Source organism: Solea senegalensis, linkage group LG5 (genome assembly GCF_019176455.1).
Source record: "Solea senegalensis isolate Sse05_10M linkage group LG5, IFAPA_SoseM_1, whole genome shotgun sequence".
Lineage (NCBI taxonomy): Eukaryota > Metazoa > Chordata > Actinopteri > Pleuronectiformes > Soleidae > Solea > Solea senegalensis.
Genome location: NC_058025.1, coordinates 9,910,124 through 9,921,091, shown reverse-complemented (window position 1 = coordinate 9,921,091; position 10,968 = coordinate 9,910,124). Strand labels below are relative to the sequence as shown.

Here is a 10,968-nt window from a genome sequence, read left to right as displayed (position 1 = left end):
TGATTTTCTCTCACATGCAGTAACTTAAGTTTAATTGGACAACTTTAGCTTTAACCTTAACCAGTTAATACCTAGTCTTAAACCCTCAGTCCTGATTTGGATGGAACAGCAATGACATACAGTATAATCTAAGAATTAAAAGGAATTATAATTTTAAAATTGATGAAGCAAATGCTACAGTTGTAGGTGTTTTTAAAAGTAAATAAAACACTTTTGTAAGACAATTAAAGTTTATTCTGACAGAAGCAAAAGGTAAAAAAAAACAAGATTAAAGTTTACTGGCAAATGTTTACATGTTGGGTGAAAATACCATCTTGTGTTTTACTGTGCTCCAGAAATCTTCTTTCAGGTTTTTTTGTTCTCTCTCGTGTCGTCTTCTGTTGCACCAATTGTCCCCGTGTCCTTCCTCTTTTCCTCCTGCCCAGCAGCTCCATCTTAGACATCCTTTGTCCAATATAATCACTGCCTCCTCTGCACGAGACCAAACCACCTCCAAACCGCACAACCTGATCAGTCCCTCAAATATGTTCATTCCCAATCCTGTCCATCCTGGTCCCTCCAGCACCTCTTGTCTTTTAGACAGTGCCACTGTCTCCCAGCCAAATACCATAGCAGGTCTCAGTGACGGCTTGTAGAACTTCCCCTGCTCTCCTTCTGTCACACATCAGCCCTGACAATCACCTACAACTAAGTAATGAGGATTTAATCTGTAAAGAAATTAAATATCACTGCACCAGACAAATTAATAAGTTCTCCCAATACTATCAATTTTTTCCTTTCTATGTGAAAGCCAGCTTCAATTATTTAATTCAAAGAGGTTGATATTTTTCTATTTTACCTCAAAAGTCAAGCATCAATTCAGAGCACAATTAATTTTTTTTTAAGTCATATTAACAGAAACAATAATAAAAAAAAGGTCCAGTATTAGCCACCTCATGTGTCACTGCTGACTTTTTGTATAATCTCCAAATCAGGGCAGTGCAGGTACTCTGGTTCACATGGCTCTGCCCAGGTGGATTGCGGGAGTCTGTTAAGGCTGTTTGTAGGAAAGGTGATGACCGCTGTGTCACTGAAGACTTCAATGAGACGCGATGGACAGGGCAGCCGTCGCTCCTCGCACACGTTCAAAGCATGATAAATGTAGCTGTAGTCGCGCTGGAACTCTCGGCCGACTGTCCTGTTGGTACAAAAGGTTGGAAATTGTTATTACCTCCTCTCTCCTCCACTTCCTTACAGGTAGGGCTGGGTATAATATGGCATTTATACCAACTCCAGGAACTCACTTTTAATCAAAAAAAATCTTAAGTTTGCTGTGAAGCTAATGTTTGTATGTCATTTTAGATCTTCTCAGGCACCAGCGTCCCAAAACACAACCCAGACAAACTCTCTCACACACATACACTTCTCCTTTTCAAGAATGAACTTTGTTTGGTCACAACTTCCTCACACAGCCAATCACAAGCACTGTTAGATCTCGGTCAAACAGCATGTTGCATTCTTATTGGCTCACTGATGGTGATGAGATTAACTCCTTGGGTACAGTCAACACCACACAAGTATTAAAGTTTGATACCCAGCCCTACTTTACTGTTCATCTCCTTCCTTCACGTCTTGTACAAACCTGTCACTCATTCCAGTGAAGCTGTTTCCAACAATTGTCATAAGAGGAAGACACTGTGTGCTCCAGTTCCTCCACAGCAAGTTGTTGTACAAAGCTTTTCCACAATGCATCAGGTAGAAGAGTGTGGGCTTTTTTGCCAGACGTTTCCCTTCCTGCAAAATACACAAGAGTAAGACTGTCAAGCAAGTTCAATAATCAACTGTAAGGAAGCAGACTTATTTAAAAGCTTATTTAAATCACACCATACAGGTCCATTCACAGTTTTAGCTGACACAGCATAGAAGAGTAAACAGGTAGGTCATGTGACATAGACACACATCTGAAATAAATAAATCTTAATACGTAGAAAAATCCAATAAAAAGATGATTGTACTGTTTCTCCAGGGTAATAACACAATTTTAATAGCAAATCAGGGCTGAAACTAACTATTAATTTCATAACCAATTAATCTGTTGAGTGTTGATTTCCCAAACCTGGAAATGATGATGTTCTCAAATGTCCTGTTTTGTCCACAAACCGAAATGATTCAGTTTTAATCATTTCTTTGTTATATGGAGTAAAGAAACCAGAAAATATTCACAATTAAGAAGCTAAAAATTCAGAACGCTTGTTTTGTTATTTGAAACAAAACAAAAAAAAACAAGCCGATTGTCAAAATAGTTGACGATTAATTTAGTAATCCATTAATTGAATAATCATTGCAGCCCTAAAATAAACCAACACAAACATTGAACAACATTTTTTTTTTGTGTGTGTATTCTCCTGCGGCATTAAATATCTACATAAACAACAACTGACCTCGTTCTCTGTGAGCACATTCAGACCCAGCTTCCTCAAAATGTCCCTCTCTGCAGTGGAAAACATCGGGTCATAAACAGAACAGTCCTCCAGTGGAATCTAAAGGGGGAAGAGCAGGAAAGAGAAAGTTCAAGATGATCACAGGTGAGTGTTAATATTTACCTCAGTGGAAGAAAAAAAACATCACTGACCTGCCCTGCATCTAGCAGCAGCAGTAACATGGCAAGCTGGAAGCGAGCAACTGGACAAGAGGAAAAGGAGCCCAGGCCATAACACACACACTCCAGCTGCCGGCATGGGCTGCCTTCCCCGTCTTTCTCCGGCTGCTCAGTGGGATCCTCAGTGTCTTTACTCTCGGGAGGTTTAGACAGAGATGCTGATCCTGCCACCAGCAGCTGCTCTGTAAAACCATGACAATACAAGCATTTACTTTAACAATTCAGCATGTATGCAACAGTCATATCACAGTGTTAATATCACACTTCCTTTAAAAATGTAGGCCGGAAAGACTAAAAAGAGAAAAAGGGAGGCTGATTATTCCATAACAAAGACAAAAGCATCACTCCATAGTGTACCAGTGCCGCACACAGACTCACAGAGTATTTTGGAATTAATTACAATTACAACTAAAAGGGTTTGTTTCTACTCAGACTGGTACTTATATTAACATATTTCACTGAGTATGCTTTTGTGATAAACAGCATATGATTTTAAAAGAAATACACTGCAACACACCTTTCCATTTCTGCCAAATCCCGTCACACCTGAGCTCAGACCTAGAGACGGAAATGGAGAACAGAGTTAGAAGGACATGTGTGGATTGTTACCAACAAGCCTTTACATTAAACCTGTCAATTGTGTGTTTGATAGGAATTAGATTTCTTACGCCGTCTCTCTGATTCGTTTAATGGTTTTCCCGATATCCAGCGGCTCCTCCTGGCGGCACCTGGAGGCCGAAGTTCCCTGGTGTGTTTTCTTTGATTTCCGCGCTGCGCCTTTACGTTTTCGGGCCACCTGCCACTCTTCTCCAGTGTCAGACATCTACACAAACTCACCTTATCGCTGTCTATGGATATAAACAAATGTACACATATGTTTTTGTATGATTCGCGTGTTGACTTGGTTTATGGAACCAGCAACACACGGGGACCGAATTAAGTGTGACACGCTCTTCTTTTTCCTTTGTCTTGCCTACGTAAGAAAAAAAACATTGCATAAGCGCCACCTGCTGCTCCGGAGTGTGGATCACACGCTTTTGTTCCTCCTGTGTTCTTGCACTCTTGTCTACCGCTTTATTCTCCAAAGGAAGGGCTCATGACTGCGGTCTAACACTCGTTTCTCTGTGGTTAAACTATCAGACGCTGAATTATCACGCCCTCATTACAAAGGCTTTTACGGTAAAAAGTCTGCGAACCAATGTATCAATCTGATTTGTACGGATATCGACATTCAGTTTTCAAAATAAAATACCGGACAGTTTACATAGCAGTTTCAGAGAAACGTTAAAACTCCCACAGTTTTACACTAGCCCTATACAGGCCTTTAAACAGGTGAAAATAATACAGTGCCATTATTATAATTGCATAACCCATAATGTCGTTGTTACAATTATGTGAATAATTCTGATTACAGTGGCTTCCACGGTACCAACCAAGGACACAATTTTGTACAGATTTAACAGGATGTACGCGCTGGCGTTAACTGCAGACACCGGAAGAAGATGTGTTTTCGTGTGTCAAACGACGATCGAGCCAACGCCGGATCGAGCTAGTAGCTGTTAGCTGTTAGCTGTTTCGTCTCTAATTTCGCCCTCATAAGATATTATGCGCGATTGATCTTCAAGTAAGATGGCAACTAACAATATTGTGATTAACTACATTTAACAACAGACTGACATTATTTTCCTTTTTGGTGATATAATGCGAGTATTTACATTATATACCGTTAGCTTCTGCTAATGAAAGCTTGTTTTCGCGGTGTATTTTTTAAGTACGTTTTGTATATTGGTATTTGGAATAACAAACAGTTTCAACTGTTTATATTTTACTCATAGTTGTTATTAGCATGTTTAATGGATGTTGTTAATATCGTTGACCTTATATCGAAACACTCGTAGGTTAAGGGGGTGTAATGATGGGTTGATAAAATAAAGCTCTCAGTTGCATCTCGATGTTATATATTTTTAATATCACTAGATAATAATCTCAGCAGATACTCTTTTTAGGTGTACTATGTCACTTGTTAAATTATCTTAGTTGTATGTCTGTTGTGTTATGTAGAGATGTCTATGTCCCACCTTTATGGACGGAGAGGGGAGGAAGAAGAGCAGGAGGGAGTGGAGATTGAGAGCTTCGAGGTGACAGACTGGGATCTGGCCAACGAGTTCAACCCAGACCGTCGCAGATTCAGGCAGTCAAAAGAGCAGGCCACCTATGGCATCTGGGCTGAGAGAGATTCAGATGAGGATGAGAGGCCAAGCTTTGGAGGAAAGAAGTAAGTCATTAGAGGTTTGGGTTTCTTGCTCGTCTGATGCCCCGTCTTTTATCATCGCAAGAGGAAGAAGAAGTTGAGAACACCAATGTATGCCTTATTTTATAGGTATTATTTAAATTTGTCCACTGCAGATCGAAAGACTACACTCTTCCAGTGAACTTTGTGAGTGGTGGACTGCGCAAGAGCGCAGCTGAGGAGAAACAGCAACAAAAAGAAGGAGACCATTCTGGCGATGATTATGATGATGATGATGATGCCGTGCCACCAGCCCCTATTCCTCCTCATGGCACTGCACCCAAAAAACTGCAGATGGTAAACTTGGTCACATGTATAATTTTAGCCCACAGCAGTTAAATTTGCGATTGGAAAATGTATGAACATGATATGAATGTACAAATGTATTATTGGCAGGGTAATTTCAGCAGGAACCAGACACAGAGGTTTGCAGGAGGCATACAGTCTGGAAAAGGCATCGGTAACTGGGAGAAGCACACAAAAGGAATTGGACAGAAACTTCTTCAGAAAATGGGATACCAGCCAGGCAAAGGCTTGGGCAAAAATGCACAAGGTGGGTAAGACTGAGTGACTGTCATTGAGGTGGTCAATAACATTTCAAGTTTTACAGAATATATACTGTAAACAAGAGTTAATGTAAATCTCATTATTGCTGCAGGAATTGTCAACCCCATTGAGGCAAAGGTCCGTAAAGGCAAGGGAGCAGTGGGTGCTTATGGCAGTGAGCGAACACAGCAGAGTCTTCAGGATTTTCCTGTGGTGGACTCAGAAGAAGAAGAGGAAAAGGTAGCGATGGCCAAAATGTCTTTGCTCTTGTTTCCAACAATATCAAATTTTAGATTATATAGTAAAAGTGATATTCTGGAGTCAGTCAGCACTACTTTTTTTTGTCAATTCCTGCCTGCGTAGGAGTTTCAGAAGGAGCTTGGCCAGTGGCGTAAGGATCCTGCAGGGTCTGCAGGAAAGAAGAAACCCAAGTATTCTTATAAAACTGTAGATGAGCTAAAGGCTAAGGGCAAACTGGTAGGACGAAGCACTGCAACATCTGCTGGAGAGCTAGCACAGGTCAAGGTAAGTTTGAAAATACTCCTTTTTAACGTTTTTCTTTAGCTTTTCTTATCTTACCTCTCGCTGATCAGGCTGATTTTACTGAAAAACCCTGAGGAGCTTAAGTTGGATTGTGTATTTACCACACATTTCTGTGGATGTATTTTCTCAATCCCATGTCTTTAATTGTCACTAGGTGATAGATATGACTGGAAGGGAGCAAAAGGTATACTACAGTTACAGTCAAATGACCAACAAGCACAGTGTTCCTGATGAAGGCCCACCAGGCATTTCCACCAGGGATCAGAAATCATCTGGCTTTGGTTTGCCCGAACTTGAACATAACCTGCAGCTGCTGATAGACCTTACGGAGCAGGACATATTACAGGTATGAGGTGTATAAGTCTGTCTGCACTTGTTTGATGATATTGTGCTTTCTTTTATTTGTCCATTTACCACTCAGCTATTTCTACCTCTCTCACATACTAATAATTTCTGTTATCTCATCGTATCAAACCTTGTTTTAGTCCGCCAGACGACTGCAGCATGAAAAAGATGTCGTTGTTTCACTGAGCCACGAGTCAAAAGCACTGCGGAGCAGACTGGATGCAGAGCAAGATGCCATTCAAAGAATGGAGGCCATACTGGAGCTGGTGGACCGGTTTCCTTCTGGGGAGACTGCACCTGGGGAGGGACCTACCCTGCAGGTGCATATAATGTCAACACAGACTAGTAGCCACAGTTATTTGACTGTTTCGGTTTATTGATATCACTTCTCAAATCCAAAAACCTGATTCATTTAAGTGCTTTCCTTTGTCTCTGTTCAGGAGTGTGCCCATATCTTTGAGACATTACAAACAGACTATTATGAAGAATACAAGACAATGGGATTAGCAGATTTGGCTGTAGCTGTTGTTAATCCATTACTCAAAGAGAAACTTCGTTCCTGGGACCCACTGAAGGTATACCTTTCTAATCACCCTCCAAGTAACAATGCATGGTCGTAATTTAATTTATTCATCAAATTCTGAGTAACCATTCTGGGATTTATTTATTTTTTTCAGGACAGTGCTTATTGTCTGGAAGACATTGGTCAGTGGAGAGCAATCCTTGAATCAAGAGACATGCATTCCAGTGCTCCGGATTCAAATATGGACGCTTACCACAGGTAATTTCAAACAAAGTACACATTCAACTCTGCTAATGTGTAAGTACGGAAACATTTTATTAAGTAAGTATTATAGCTTATAGTATACTATATAGTATGGTTTATAGTGATGTGTTTACATGTGTCCTTTCTTTCAGGCTTTTGTGGGAAGTGTGGATCCCAGTGATGCGGTCATGTGTGTCAGGCTGGCAGCCCCGTACAGTTGGGCCAATGGTAGATTGTGTTGAAGTGTGGGCTCCTATTCTTCCCCTGTGGATTCTAGATCACCTTTTGGAGCAGCTGATCTTACCCCGGCTACAGCGAGAGGCGAGACAACTATTTCCTTTTAAAGATGCACTTTCATAGTACTTTTCGCTTAATTTAAATCTACTAACGTTTGTCACTTTGTCTGATAGGTGGACAACTGGAACCCTTTAACTGACACAGTGCCCATCCACTCCTGGATCCACCCTTGGCTGCCTTTGTTCCAATCACGTTTAGAGCCTCTGTACCCGCCCATCAGGAGCAAACTGTCCAGTGCATTGCTGCGGTGGTATCCCAGTGACACCTCGGCCCGCCTCATCCTGCAACCATGGAAAGATGTTTTCACTCCAGGTGCATGGGAGGCCTTCATGGTGAAAAACATAACCCCAAAGCTAGGTCTGTATTCATTCATCAGTGCTACCTGAAGAATACTACAGCAATAGGATAAAATGTGTTTCCCACAGGCTCTCTGACATATTTTTCCCGAATGATTTCTTGTTTCCCACCACAGCATTGTGTCTGGAAGAGTTGGTTATCAACCCTCACCAGCAGCAGATGGAGCCATTTCACTGGGTGATGGACTGGGAGGGCATGATGTCCCCATCAAGTCTTGTGTCTCTGCTCGACAAAAACTTCTTTACAAAGTGGTTGCAGGTCAGTGTACAGGTTTGCATCTCAAAGAGTTATTGAGATGCTGTTAACCCATGTGATTTAATCTTTTTTTGGTGATTATAGGTCCTGCGTTTATGGCTGAGCAACAGTCCCAACTATGAGGAAGTCACTGAATGGTACCTTGGCTGGAAAGGCATGTTCAGTGAAATGTTGTTGGCACAGCCACTCATAAAGGAGAAGTTCAGTGAAGCTTTGAAGATCCTGAACAATGCAGTGTCTTCAGGCATGGGTCAGTATAGCACACGGTCTCAGGAGTTAAAGATGCTACATGTAAAATATGTACAACAGCAGCCTTTTGGCAATTTAAATGGCTACTACAATCCCAGGTTAAAACACTGGACGCTCCAAACTCACCAACAGCTTGTGAAACACAGAAATAAGACATGTAATTTTCCTATCGTTTGTTTTAAACCTGTTTGATTAATGTGTCAGGAACGGATGGAGATTTAGAGCGTTCTCCAATTTGTTTCCCTTGTCCAGGAGAATAATGTCCTCACTGGCATCTGGCTATAACTTCCTCTCTACGTTAGGCCATTTATTTATTTTTTGATCTAGTCACTTATATAATCATTTATGTGTTAATATAATAGATTTTTTTGTATGCATGTCACCTCTTAAAGAGATTGTGGTGATTCACCATATTCTGTATTGTCCCCAAAACATGTTACAAAAACATGTTTTATATCCACAGGTGGATATATGCAACCCGGTGCAAGGGAGAACATCGCATATCTCACTCAGACAGAGATGAGGAAGGACTTGCATTACGAAGCGATGCAGGAGCGCAGAGATGCAGAGAGTGTGACTCACAGGGGCATCGGCATCGGCACTAGCGGCCAACCGCTCTTTAAAGATCTTGTTCAGGGCAAGGCAGATGAAAACAACATTGTCTTTATGCCTTTAATGGCCAAACGGCATGAGGGTAAACAGCTGTACACATTTGGGCGCATCGTCATCTACTTAGATAGGGGGTTTGTGTTTGTGCAAGGAGAGAAGACTTGGGTGCCCACGTCTTTGCAGAGTCTGATTGATATGGCCAAGTGAGAATGCATTGACCAATTTCTGTCAGGTGTAAAAGAGTGTGAGCTGTTTTCTTGCCCAAGGACCACTGAGCTACCCCCTCAGCCCCTGTTGTTTATAACACCAGTTATTTGAGACTAAGAAATCTTTGTAAAACTGTTGGGAAATGTAAATAATAAACTCTTTTTTGAATATATGTGGTTTACTTGGTTTCTGTTAAAATCAGCGATTAGATGCAAATATGTTAAAGCACTTGCATCATATAAAATGTATACATGAGTATATATGTATGAAGATGTACATATACAGTATGTGTATATATATATATATGTGTTTGTGTGCTCAGAATTGACTCTTGTAAGAGTTTTCAATTATGTCTTTTGCTACTGATTCTGGAGATTGCTGCATTTGACACAGTGGACCATGAGATCTTGATCTCTGGTTTAGAGAAGTTGGTGGGTACAGCACTAGAGTGGTTCAGGTTCTACTTGACAGAATAAACTTTCTGTGTCAGCTGGTGACTCTGCATCCTCTGCTCCCACTTGGAACTATGTTTAAGAGGCACAGCAATTAATTCCACTGTTATGCTGTTGTTTGGATGTATAAGATTGGATTCGAGTTAATATGGTGATGTGACCTCCACCCAGGACAGCTCCATCATCATTAAATACGCTGATGACACCACCATCCTGGGGCTCATCAAGGGGGGAGACGAGTCAGGATACAGGGCCCTGGTAAATAACATCACGGTCTACGGAGAGGAGAACGACCTCCTCCTCAACACAGACAAGACCAGGGAATTAATCCTGGACTTCAGTAAGAAACCCCCCCCTCTACAGCCTCTATTCATTAGCGGGGCTGAGGTGGAGAGGACAGACAGCTACAGGTTCCTGGGACTGCAGGTAACATCTGACCTGAGCTGGGCTTGTAACACCACAGCCACAGTGAAAAAAGCCCAGCAAAGAATGTACTTCATCAGGCTGCTCAGGAAAGCTGGACTGAACCACCGCCCTCTCACCCTGGCCTACAGAGGACTGATAGAGAGCATCCTCACCGCAGGCATCACTGTCTGGTACGGGAACACCACACAGGAAGAGAGGAAGGCCCTGCAGAGAGTCATAAAGACTGGGGAAAGGATTATTGGGACAAAACTTCCTACCATGGACTCCATGTATACGCAGCGTTGTAGGAAAAGAGCAGAGGGAATCATTAGAGACTCACTCCACCCCGCTCACACTCTGCTCAAACACAAACGCTGCAAGTACAACCTGAGGCACAGCAGAGCGGACAGCATCAAAACACACAGAACTCGCTTTTTTAACAGTTTTTTCCCGGCCACAGTCAGACTGATGGCAAATCAAAACCACTGAACTCTCTGTAAATTACCAGACACTACCTCACCTAACCATGTGTAACATTATGTGCAATATTCCCTCCCTGATAAATGTGCAATGTCAGAAATGTGCAATACACCCCATAATCTGCTGTATAACTGTATATTTCTTTATTTTTATTTCCCCACATCTTCAACATTTTTTTTATTTTATTTTATTATTACTTTTATACTTATATTTATATTTATCCTTAAGTGTGTTTATGTTTCGTACTACTGACTCGTAGAACCCGCACAAGATTTCCAATGTGCCTGGACTTTCTGTTTAAGCACAAATGGCAAATAAAAACCTTGAACCTTGAACCTTGAACCTTGACCTAATCTGTCTAATGGGTATTATTTGTTTTTATTATAATAATAATAATAATAATAATAATACAAATAATAATGATGATGATAACACAATAAAACATATTATTATAATATAATTTTCTGTAATTATTTTTTTTCTGACTGAAACGCTTGGATTGTTTTGCTTCTGAAGGTGGAGCTATAGC

General features: G+C 41.2%; 2 protein-coding genes across 2 annotated transcripts; one reads left to right on the top strand and one right to left on the bottom strand.

Annotated features, from left to right (window-relative positions):
- Nucleotides 1–211: 211 nt before the first annotated feature.
- srrd (SRR1 domain containing) lies at nucleotides 212–3,601 on the bottom strand. The gene is made up of 6 exons (XM_044026377.1): nucleotides 3,307–3,601; nucleotides 3,156–3,196; nucleotides 2,612–2,820; nucleotides 2,421–2,519; nucleotides 1,622–1,773; nucleotides 212–1,177 (listed from the first exon to the last, which is right to left on the bottom strand). The coding sequence occupies exons 1-6, from the start codon at nucleotides 3,459–3,461 to the stop codon at nucleotides 934–936; spliced, it is 900 nt and encodes a 299-aa protein (XP_043882312.1). The 5' UTR covers nucleotides 3,462–3,601; the 3' UTR covers nucleotides 212–933.
- Nucleotides 3,602–4,148: 547 nt separating this feature from the next.
- Nucleotides 4,149–9,274, top strand: tfip11 (tuftelin interacting protein 11). The gene is made up of 15 exons (XM_044027014.1): nucleotides 4,149–4,262; nucleotides 4,700–4,913; nucleotides 5,045–5,225; nucleotides 5,325–5,481; nucleotides 5,587–5,714; nucleotides 5,838–5,999; nucleotides 6,172–6,363; nucleotides 6,503–6,682; nucleotides 6,803–6,937; nucleotides 7,040–7,143; nucleotides 7,281–7,449; nucleotides 7,539–7,782; nucleotides 7,898–8,040; nucleotides 8,122–8,287; nucleotides 8,750–9,274. The coding sequence occupies exons 2-15, from the start codon at nucleotides 4,702–4,704 to the stop codon at nucleotides 9,100–9,102; spliced, it is 2,526 nt and encodes an 841-aa protein (XP_043882949.1). The 5' UTR covers nucleotides 4,149–4,262; nucleotides 4,700–4,701; the 3' UTR covers nucleotides 9,103–9,274.
- Nucleotides 9,275–10,968: the final 1,694 nt, after the last annotated feature.